This window comes from Trichosurus vulpecula, chromosome 1, assembly GCF_011100635.1.
Source record: "Trichosurus vulpecula isolate mTriVul1 chromosome 1, mTriVul1.pri, whole genome shotgun sequence".
Classification (NCBI taxonomy): domain Eukaryota; kingdom Metazoa; phylum Chordata; class Mammalia; order Diprotodontia; family Phalangeridae; genus Trichosurus; species Trichosurus vulpecula.
Window position 1 is genome coordinate 416,191,063 of NC_050573.1, and position 12,213 is coordinate 416,203,275.

Consider the following 12,213-nt stretch of genomic DNA (forward strand, 5'->3'; position numbering starts at 1 on the left):
TTTGCTTTTCATCATTTCTTCAAGCTTCCCCCCAGTCCAATCCATCTTTCACTCAGCTGTCAGATAGGAGGTCTGACTGTGTTACTCCCTTATTCAATAAACTCCAATGGCTCCTTCTCACCTTCAGGATCAAGTACAAAATTCTCTATTTGGCTTTTAAAGAAAATCGTAACTTGGCCATCCCCTTCCTACTTGTCCAGTTGTTTTACACCTTACTCTCCCCAATGTACTCTGTGATCCAGTTAACACTTGCCTTCCTGCTTTTTCTCACTTAGAGTAGGACCCTAGATTTTTTTTTTTAGCAGGCATAGTTCAATTTGTTTATTAACAACATCTATGTGGTTGCCACAGCAGCTGCCTGGGTCCTCTGGACAGACACTCGAGTGTGAGTCTTCACAAGATGGTCGGTGAATTCCTGATAGGGAGACTTAGTGAACACAGTCTCCTTCCACAGGTCTGGGGTTAGATAGCTGTATGTTTTGGAGATGGCATCAAAGGTAGCTTTAGCAAAGTTGCCCAGAGTGGCAGTACAGCCTCTTGCAGAAGTATAGCAGTCATCAATTCCAGCCATCATCAGGAGTTTCTTAGGCACAGGAGCTGAGACAATGCCAGTACCTCTAGGAGCGGGGATCAGGCACACCAGAACCGATCCACATCGCCCAGTGACCTTGCAGGGCACTGTGTGAGGCTTGCCAATCTTGTTCCCCCAGTAGCCACGTCTCACAGGAACAATGGACAGCTTGGCCAGAATGATAGCACCACGAATAGCTGCGGCCACTTCCTTGGAGCACTTGACACCCAGACCAACATGGCCATTGTAGTCACCGATGGCCACAAAAGCCTTGAACCTAGTACGTTGTCCAGCTCTAGTTTGTTTCTGGACAGGCATGATCTTCAGAACCTCATCCTTCAATGAAGATCCCAGGAAGAAATCTGTGATCTCAGACTCCTTGATCGGGAGCGAGAAAAGATAGATCTCTTCCAAAGATTTGATCTTCATGTCCTTGACTAGGCGGCCCAGCTTGGTGACAGGAACCCACTCCTTGTCTTCGGCCTTTCCTCCCCGGGCTCTGCGGCCCCGGCTTCGGCCTCGGCCACGGCCCCGGCCTCGACCTCGGCCCCCACTGCCGAAGCCACCGCGGAAGCCACCCTGACCTCCGACTCCGGGGCCCCCGGGGCCTCCTGCACCTCCTGCAGCACCGGCGTCGTCCGCCATTTGGTGTTCACTAGAAGTAGAAGCAGGACCCTAGATTTTTATTAAAAGGATTTGTTCTGTAAAATTTGGGTTCAATCTAAAGGCCACACTTAAGGGTCTAGAAGGCCACGTGTGGCCTCAAGGCCACAGGTTCCCCACCCCTGTGAGTCTAGACACTCCATTTCCCAATGCTGGATGCTTTCACTGGCTGTCCTCCATGCTGGAACTCTCATTTCTCAATTCTACCTTCTGGAATTCTGGCTTCCCTTATTCCCTACAGGACTCAGCTACAGTCCTACATTCTGCAAAAAGGCCTTTCCCAGTACTCTTTAATCTTAATAACTTCACTCCAGTATTGTTTTCAATATCATGTATCGTATCATATATCATATATTATACCATATACAAGGCTTATTTTTTTCTGCAGCATTATATTGAGTGTTGCTGAGTAAGTTACTTTTGATTGTAAGCCTTTATGTTTTGCCTTCTGCCATAGTATATTCTAAGCTCTTCACTCCTTTTTAATTGTCATTGATAAATTTGTATGATCCTGACTGACTTTGTGGTATATGAATTCTTTCTTTCTGGCTACAATATTTCCAGCTGCAGTATTTTTCCTATGACCAAGAATCTCTCTACATGCTGTTTATAATATTCCTTTAGAATTTGTCTTTATTTATTATAATATTATAATATTTCTTTAGAAAGGGGACTAATGGATTTTTTGTTTTCATTTTGTCCTCTTGATTTTAAGAGGAAAGGGAAGATCTTTTTTTTTAGTCACAACTTTCAGATAGTTCAATGATTCTTTTATATCACTATAATTTCCCCAGTATCCTTCTACCTCTCGCTCCCAGAGATCCATACCATATAACAAATAGTATTTTTAAAGACAAAAAAAAAACAAAAAGGGGGAAAAGTCAGTATAACTGATCAACATATGGAAAATGTCTAAAAATATGTGCAGTATGCAGCACTTAGTAGGCTTCCCATCTCTGTAAGAGGGTGGGATGAGAATGTCTTATATCTTTTCTGGCTTATTCTTTATAATTTTGCAATGTCATCATTTTTAATTTTTTCCCTTTCCATTTACATTGTTTTAGTCATTCTTTATATTGCTCTCTTCACTTTGACTGCTTCATTCTGCATTAGTTCGTGTAGATCTTTCCATGTTTCTCTATCCATCACATTAGTTATTTCTTAATCACAGTAACATTCAATTACATTCATGTACAACAATTTGTTTATCCATTCTCTGATTACTGGATATCTACTTTATTTCTAGTTCTTTGCCCTCACAAAAAAAATGATACTATAAATATTTTGCTGTATATTGGTACTTTCTTCTTATCTATGGCCTCCTTGGGGTATAAGGCTAGTGCTGGAATGTCTGGGTAAGAGGGTCTGGACAGTTTGTCACTTTATTTACGTGATGTCGAATTGCTTTCCAAAATGGTTGTACTGATTTACAGCTATGCCAACAATGCACTAGGGTGCCTATCTTCCCATAACCCCTCCCAACATTAATTATTCCCATCTTTTATCATCTTTGCCAATTCACAGGACGTGAGGTAAAAAACCTCAGTGTTATTTTGATTTTTATTTCTCTTATATTAGTAATTATTAATCCAGTGATTCTTAAATCATTTTCTTTTGTATTTTCTAGGTGAGTTGTTTCTGATATATCTTTTGTTTGTGTTTCAATTATTTTTATATTTCTTGTTGTTTCATGGAATCATTACTTCTTTTGGCGCATTTTAATTTTCATGCAGTCTGTTGATTAGATAAAGTTTTATACCTCTTGTGTCAAGCTGTTTATTATCTTTCCAATTCCTTCTTCCATATCTCCTTTCTTTTTCAATTTCCCCTAGCAACTTCATTTATTTTCAGATTACTTCCTGTAGTGCTTTCATTTAATTTATAAAATAATTTTGGCTCTTTAAAACCAAACTTTTGCTTCATCTCTTCTAAGAATTCTAGTTGAACTTGTGCCCAAGCTGTGTTGTTCTTTGAAGCTTTGTTTGTATATATTTTGGAATTGTTCTCTTCTTATACATTTATGTCTTGAGCATCCCTATAACACTAATAACTCTTTATAGTGGGATTCTTTTTTGTTTGTTCTTTTTTCCAACCTTCCTTCTTGACTTTGGCCTTTGTGTTCGAACCAGCATTGGAGAAAGAGTCACACAGCTCCTACTTCTATATTTATTCCTCACTCAGCACATAATGCACATGACCCCTCCTTGACTTGAACTGTCAGTGTTAGTCATAGGGTCTCATCTGTGACACCCCCCACCCCTACTTGTTAGTGAGTGATAGAGCTTCCAGGTAGGGCCTATTTCTTCTCGCTGCACAGGGTCAGGCCCCTTAGTGTCAGATCTGGAACCTCTTCTTCCTTTGGTGTACATTGAAGATGGGGAGGTAAACCCTCAGTGGTCTTTCTGCTGGAATGCTCCAAGTGGCCATTCCTGGCTAGACTCTATCACCAGTGTATGTAGGCTTCTCTGTCTTTTTATGCTGACCTGGACTGGAAGAAAAAATGAGTCAATTTGATTTTTTTTTCTTGGATCTGCTAATCAAGACTCAACCTGATGGGTTTTCTAGATTTTTTTACTGGAATAGTTGTAGGAAAGAACTCAGCTGTATTTCTTCCTGGTACTTTGCCCTCTTGGCTGGTTTTTTCCTTACCTTTTTTTCTACTACAAAAAAAATTTTGCTATAAACATTTTGTCATATTAGACCTATATTTTTTTCTTTTTTATAACATTGACCTAATTGGGACACATGGCCAGTAATTAGATCTCTAGCCCTAAGGGTATGAATTATCTGGTAACTTTCAGCCCATAATTCTACATTGCTTTCCAGAAAGGGTGGACCAATTCATAGTTCTATACTAGTGTATTGGCGTGCTTGATTTTACACAGCCCCTTCAACATTATTTCTGGCTTTTACTATATCTACCAATTTGGCGATCAAGAAATGAAGGCTCAGAGTTACTTTGATTTGCACTTATCATTACTGGTGATTTGAAGCATTTAAAAATATTCTTGATAGTTTGTGTTCCTTCTTTTAAAAAGTATCCCTCTCCTTTGATCATTTATCTTTCTGAGAGTGCCTCATCATGAATTTATTTTTTTTCAGAAACAACGTAATGCAAATTCAAAATAGATTAGGCTAAACTCAAACTCCAAGCCCACTAATAACAGAATCCCCAGAATGTTCAAGTTGTAAGGGACCTCAGTGACCGTACAGACCAACTCATACTTGAAAAGAAACCTCACTGTGATATTTCTCACAAATGATTATCTATCCTTTGACTGAAGACCTCCTAGAAGGGTAAAGCCACTGTCTTTAGTAGCAGTGCATTCCATTTCTGGAGAGCTTTAGTTATAAAAAGTTTTTCCTAGCATATAGCCTAAACTTTCAAGTTCAAAATTATTTTAAAATGGATAAAACAGTTCACTTTATTATTAAAATGAAGGTTCATGAAGATTACATATTTTTTTAAATCTCCCATACTTGTACACATAATCATCGTTTTTGTGTCTTTTTTCTGTCTGCCCTTCAGGTTGATGGGACTGAGGTTTCATGTCAGTTGGATACTTCCAAGAAGGTTCTCACCTGTCATGTTGGCTATCCTTCTGTCAAGAGGGACCAGCAGGTACTCCTGGCATCTCACTTACAGCTCAAGGGTGCTTTGGTTTCACCACTCCTAGGTCTTCGTCAAATAGTACTGATTAATTTAGCAGCTTCACAAGCAACCTCATAAGACAAGTAAAGGAAAATGGCTCATCATTCTAAACAAGTTCTAAGTTGACTTTTTTCTTTAAGTGCTTATTTGAATTGGATAAATTAGGGTTTTTCACGTATACTAGATTTTGGGAATAACCCACAATCTATGTCTTCTAAACTCAGATACAGCCTGTATCTGAGTTACTGTATCATCTAAACCTGTTGCCTGCCACTTGTGAAAATGCCAGGCAGGAAACTCCGAAGCCTATCTCCTGACAGTAACTCAAACATAGCGCAAATATGATAAATTCAGAGAAACTATTTGGTACTAGATTACATGTGCAGAATGGCAATGTAAGCTTTGGGAAGGGTGGGGGGGTGGTAAAAGTGAGTCTCAGTTTGGGAAAAAAAATAAAGACCAAATCCTGGAGGTTAAGTGAGACAGGATACATTAGCAACCTTAGTTGAGAATGACAAGAATGTGGCAGATTTTTACATTTCGGTGTAGATCAAATTGGGTGTGTTTGCTGTTTTTATAAAACACTTTGCTGATTGAGTGATTTATGAGAACTTCTCTGGAATTCATTTATGTATGTATCTATTTCTTTGGATTTTATCTTTGTAGGTGTCTTTTAATATAAACTTCGACTTCAATTTCCAAAATCTTCAGAATTTGGCAAGTGTCAGTTTTCAAGCTTTAAGGTGAAATATCATTAATTATGAAGTAGGGGTGGGTAGGTTTTATACTGTACACATTTAAAGTAGTATCTTAATTGTTTTCATCCTAATTTTTTTTTAATAGTGAAAGTCAAGAAGAGAAGGAGGAGGACAATACAGTCAACTTCAAAATTCCCTTGCTGTATGATGCAGAAATCCATTTAACAAGGTAGGTGGAGTTAACACTGCTGACAACAGATGTGTCTGTAGTATATTGCTTTTTGAATTATTAATATGTATGTTAGTGAAGAGTTCTTTTCTTCCACTAATTAGAATGCCTTGGTACATTGAGAGTTAATATCAAAAACCTTTGCCCAAGTCAACCAACTAACTGCCAGGAAGGTTTTGAGTGACACTTTTGGACCTGCATGGAAAATTACATCACTGTAGGCTTAGAGATCTATTCAGTCTCATGTTACCTGGGAGGGGATTTATACCCATAGGAGTTTCATATCCCCATCAGGATACTTCCAAGTTTCTACCAGCCACCCACCACCTTCTAACTACATCAATAAGGGGTAAGGAAACCTTAGCATTGCCAGTAGCCACTATCTATGTGCCTGAAATACAGAACTGTATTCTTTAATGCAGAAACACATTGTGTTATACACATATTGGTAGTCAGTGAAGATATGATTGATGACTAAATGAATAAAACTTAGGTCAAACATGAAAAGGTAAGAGAAGTCTGAAGGAAAATTCATTGTTACTTTTTCTTTCTGAAATGGAAACCTGTAGAGCGGCAGCAGAAGCATTTTGGCTGGTAATAGTCACAGCAATTGTTTAAGGAAACTGATGTTATCAAGTGAACATCTGAACATCACACTCATTATGAAAATCTCAGTGGGTTCATACCGTCTGCTTATCTCATTCAGAAGTGGTTTGGCAGCCTGAACGTACTGCAGATGTGCTCAAGCCAATGCCCATTAAACTTTGAGTCAGTAGTGCCATAAAACAAGTAGGTCACTGTTCTCAATTTGCTGAAGCACTCAAGTGACTTCTAGCAAAGTTGGATGCCCTCCCCAAACTTGGTAAGGCAAATTCCACCAGTGGCAACCCATGAGCCAAGTATCTAGAGGTTGCAGGTTGTTATTGCTTCTTTGTCCCAGCCCCAAAGGTGCCAGATAACTAACAGGTTGATGAGAGGGGAGAAAAACCCCAAAATCCTTAGATATAGGACATGCCATCTAGTCTTAGAGTTGAAATATGAGCGGCTGTGAGAAAATGGTCCCAAAATGAAGGAATCGTAAATTTAGACACAAAAGCAAACAAAGTCTAGGTTATTGCATTTATCACTTGGAAATCACTAGTAAATATTGCCATTGTTACACTGCACCATCACTGTTAAAGTAAATAATCGAGATCAAGTGTGTCCACCAGAGATCACATCGTCTGATTTTTTTATCTCGATTGTATCATCTCTTTCTTATTCTGAATTGTTTGCTTTCATTTGTTTCTTTCTCACTTTTCTGCACAATGTTACCCTAGAAGTTTCTTTTAACAGGAAATGGATATGACAGTTTCTTTTTTACTCAGCACCACCTGTACATTTGCATTTGCATTATTATCTTTGATCCAAAAAAGATACTCAAGCAATTGTAACATGCAAGTGTGTGGTTTTTGGAGCAACATATTTTAGACAGAAATATCTACATTTCAAGGGAAAACAGAACACCCTGTGCCTTTATAGTTTGCAGTCCTCAGACCTCATGCCTTGTAAAAAATCAAGGGAAATTGCACAGTTAAATGTCATAATGCCCTCCAGGTGAGTAAATAAAAGTTATTTATGAAGCACAGTTGCTTTAGGATGGCTGTTTAAAAGTGGAGCAACCCTTAAATAAGGAAGAAAAATAAAGAATAATTCCCTTTAAACCACAGTCGGGTTTTAGGAAAGCAGCTTATCATTATCCAATTCAGAATTTGGCCAGTGGTCCGGAGCTTACACTCTCTGGAAGGTACTATGGAATCTTCCAAGAACACAAAATGACAAACCTTCAGTTTCTCAGTGAGGTTTCCTCTGTTCCATGAAAGTTATAAGAAATTGGTTTGTCTAATCCAAATACATTAACAGATTTGATATAGATATATGGAGATATCTATCTGTGTGTAAACAAATATGTATATATGTGTGTGTATATATATATATATATATATGTAAAATTTCCTCATGACACATTTTTCTTTTAGTAATTTGGAAAACTATAATCATAGACAATCCTCCTCCTCCAATAAAATAAATTCCTTATAAATGAAGGAAATTTTGGGATTTGAGGTTCCAAAAGAGACACAAGAACCTCCTCCTTGTCAGCAAATGTTCCTTCTAAATTTTGCAAAATATCTAGTTGGTCAGAGCACTGGTTTTGGAGTCAGAAGACCTGTATTCAAGTAGTAGATCAGATGTTTAATAATTGGTTGACCTTTGTCAAGTCACAGCCTCTCTGAGTCTCAGTTTTCTTTACTTTTAAAAAAGTTAAAATAATTAAAGGATCATAGACCTAGACTTGGAAGAGACCTCAGATGGTTGGATATAGTCCAACCTCCTCAGTTAACAGATTAATCAGCTGAGGCCAAAGGAGATTAAATGACTTGCCAAGATCACAGAGACATTCAGCATCAGAGCTGAGATTTGAATTTCGATCATCTGACATGAGAGCCAGTGCTCTTTCTGTTGCCTCCTAATCATGCCTACCTCATGGATATGTCATGATAAAAGCACTTTGTAAATCTTAAAGCATGATATATATATTTTTATATATGTATATATATATATATATGTATACACAAACACACACACATACACACACTAATATATTTTCCTTTGTAGTGATTCACTTGTAAGGAAGGAATGAACACATGGCCATTGTAAAGGGGAAACATGCTAAGGGGTTACATTTCCTAAGGTATTTTTACCCTCAGATTTGAACTAGGGCTCTAGAAAGAAGGAAGAACTTCTTTCTGGGTTGCCTAGGGGACCTTAGTTCTGGTCTGGCACTGGCACTGGCACTCTATAAATTCTAAACACTTTTTTTTAAAAAAAATCAGTTATAATTAAGATTCAAACAGTGTTAAGCCTGGTGTTTCTATTCTTGGACAATCTTAGGCTAACCATAGAAGCAACTTTTTTTTTTACTTTCTTAAAGGAAGCCTCCAGACCAGTTAGGACTAAGTGTGGGTTGAACCCTAGTCCAGATCCCAATTCTCAAAGTTTGATCTGGAACCAAACTGGTCTCTTCTATAGGGGGTTCTTAATCTATTTTTTATGTTCTATGTCTGGTGAAGCCTATGGACCCATTCTCAGAATCATGTTTTTAAATTAACAAAATAAAATACTTAATAAATACATAATACTTAATAAATTAACAATTTATTAATAAATTTAATTAATAATAAATACATAAAATAAAATATATTAGGATTACAAAGGAAATCAATTATATCAAAAAATACAATTATCAAAATATTGAAAAGCATTAACAAGCCCAATATATAGAAATTTTGAAATATAGTTTTCCAACATTATTTTACAATATTAATGGAATCCAATTTAAGAAGTTCTGCTCTAGCACAAAGGGAATGAAGAAGTATGCTCCAGCCTACATTTAACCTGTAATAAGTACTAGATAAATTGATATAGTAAAAGTCTATTACTTATTGAGGTTTTTAGGTTTTTTTTTTCATGCCATCAGTACTTTATCAGGTATGGGGAAACCTGGATTTCTGGCCTACCTTTGGTGCTACCTGTGTGACCTTGAGAAGTAATTTCCCTTCTCTGTTTTTCTCACCTGTCAGTTGAATCTTTTACCTTCTTTCCAGCTCTGATATTCTTTGAAAATATGTTTTAAGTCACATACTTTATAGTCAGCAATATCGTTTATCCATTCATTAGGGTAATAAGACATTTAGGGCTGGAGAGGATGGCAGATGCCGTCTACTCTAACTCCATCATTTTATAGATAAGTAAAAAAGGTCCAAAGAGTTTAAAGAGCTTGATTTGTGTATTGACCCAAAAGCACGACTGGAGCTCAGGTTCTCTGACACCATGTCTCTGGGCTCTTTCCATTGTGCCATAGGATTCTTGTATATTCGCTGAATGAACATTATTCGAGTATTTTTTAATGGAGAATTCCACAATCACATAGTAATTTTGTAAAGTGTGTGTCCAGTAAGTTAAAGTGATTAGCTGCTCCGGGAGAGCTTCTAGTTGTTACTACAATAAGACTATGGTGCTAAAGGCAAGTAATGTGGTAGAACACAAGGAATGCTGGACTAGGAATCACAAGCCCTGGATTTCTCTGGTCCCTGGTGGGATACCGATTAACTATATGACCTTCAATATGTCACTTAATTTCTTGGCACCTTAGTTTTCATAAAATAAGATAATCTCTAAGGTTACCTTGGCTTTATAATCTATAATTTTAAATTCACATGTCTCTCATTCAACATACATTTGTGTCTTTTAAACAAAATTTTAGCAGAAACATGATAAAGTCATTTCAAAAGAGGTTTCCTCGGTCCTGAACTGTAAGTCATGTAAATAAGATGACAGTGGACTCTAATGAAATTTACTTTTGGTTTATTTATAAAGCTCCTTGAACTCCTGAATATTAACGCTATTCTTTTTTTAAGCTATTCTTTAGTATTAATCTGACCTTAGAAATATTTAGGTGAAAAGAAAAAAAAATTAAGATTTCAATAGCGCCCATTAAACAAAAATATCTGGTTTTAAAATCATCACACAACAGGTCTACAAATATCAATTTTTATGAAGTCTTTTCTCATGGGAATGTTTCCTCCATCGTGAAGACTTTTGATGAAATTGGTCCCATGTTCAGTTTTTCCCTTAAGGTGAGTAAGATGGCTGTGAGTATGGGAGAGCAAAGAGAAAATGGTGGGGAATAAACAATAGGAACAGTAACATTAAAAACAAATAAATAATTTTTTTAAGCAATAGAGAATCCAGGTAAAAGAGCAGAATGAAAATAAAATAAAAAGAATGTAGACAGAGCCAAAAGCAGGACACAGAAGTACATGAAGGTATATGTGTTCTGACTAAGAGGAAATCACTGTGGTTTTAGAGTTTAAAGGAAATATATGTATATTCTGTTTCTCAAACGGTTTCTTTTTTTGTTGTGTTAGGATCTGAGCCTGTTTAAGAAAAGCATCTTCAGTGATGCCTAGATACCACTTCTGTTTGTGATAAACTTAGCAATTATACACAAATAGACACTTCTTCAAAGTCATGTTTTATAGTGATTTCTTTTTTGTAAGTAGCCAAGCAAGTGTCAGCAGTTAAGTAATGAGAAAAACCAACCAAACAAAAACCCTATTATTTTATAGATCCTAGAAACCAATCAGGAAACCCATTCCTCTGCCTCCAAAAAAAAACCCCAAACCTCTTATTATTTTATAAATGAGGAGAATTTGAACATTGGACTTTTGAACTAGCTTTTGACCCTGAGTTTGCCCTTTCTGACTTGTGGTCCAGTTTTTGTCATCTAAAAAATATGAATAAATCATCTGACAATTGAGGATAGGCTGAACACATGGTGATAATCAGTGTTATGAAATTTTATGATACAATTAAGAATAACAGACATGAAGACTAAGGCATATAAGGAAAATTTATATGAAATGGTGCAAAGATCAGTTAATTTTCGTTTAATCCAACTATATAAAAGAAAGACGTATAAACAAATACAAGGATGAGTAGATAGAAAGATACTGGAATGGATAATAGAATAACTGACAATTTTTACCTATATCTTTATTCTGAAATTTATATTTTAAGTATAAGTAGATGCAAATACAATGTGTACTATTTTAAACTAATAGCTATTTTATATACATATAGTATTAAAGCTATTATAAAGCTTTTTATATTACTATTATAAAGCAATTTAAAGCTTGAAATTACACTAAGACTTTGGGGACAACATTTTCATTTAATTTCATTTATTAAGTTTTAGTTTTTAATTGCTATATTGTAAAAATCTGTATTTTTCATATACTTGCTTAGCTATATCATAGCATTACTATTAATAGTTAATGTCTTTAAAGTACTTTGGTAACATCTATTAGAAAACTAATGTATAGACATAGATATATACATGGCTATAAGAGAGGACTTTAAAGCAAAAAGACCAATTTTCCTATGTGGCTTGTGGAATCGTTCTTATTATTTATTGTCACATTGTGAGTTTTGCTAATTAGATCAAGTGTAGTCAATCACTGAACTTTTTTTTTTTTAGGTCACAACAGGAAACAGTCCAGCACCCATGGCTTCTGTAACCATCTCTATTCCTCAGTACACCAAAGAAAAAAATGCATTGATGTACTTGACAGGAGTGCACGTAGCCCAGGTGACTAGTCCAAATATACACTGTGGTATCCTTGGTTCAATATGAATACAAAATCCAAGCAGAACACCTTTCTAAATAAAAAAAAAAGATAACATGCATTTTGGGATAGAGAATGGGCCTATGTATAGGGAAATTCCAGGTGAGGAAATTCCCTGTATCAATGAAGGGTAGTATCTCCTCTGCAATTTATAGTTTTATGAAGTTGCTTTG

General features: G+C 36.3%; 2 protein-coding genes across 2 annotated transcripts in view; one reads left to right on the top strand and one right to left on the bottom strand.

The window, feature by feature from the left end:
- The window catches only part of ITGA2 (integrin subunit alpha 2), a 147,897-nt gene that overhangs the window by 108,853 nt on the left and 26,831 nt on the right, over positions 1–12,213 (top strand). Inside the window, exons 21-25 of the mRNA XM_036761894.1 lie at positions 4,764–4,856; positions 5,553–5,629; positions 5,730–5,813; positions 10,387–10,489; positions 11,893–12,003. Coding sequence (XP_036617789.1) covers positions 4,764–4,856; positions 5,553–5,629; positions 5,730–5,813; positions 10,387–10,489; positions 11,893–12,003 — 468 coding nt within the window. The remainder of the gene's footprint in view (positions 1–4,763; positions 4,857–5,552; positions 5,630–5,729; positions 5,814–10,386; positions 10,490–11,892; positions 12,004–12,213) is intronic.
- On the bottom strand, positions 290–1,216 carry LOC118834882 (40S ribosomal protein S2-like). Its single transcript, XM_036742318.1, has one exon. The coding sequence runs from the start codon at positions 1,214–1,216 to the stop codon at positions 335–337; it is 882 nt and encodes a 293-aa protein (XP_036598213.1). The 3' UTR covers positions 290–334.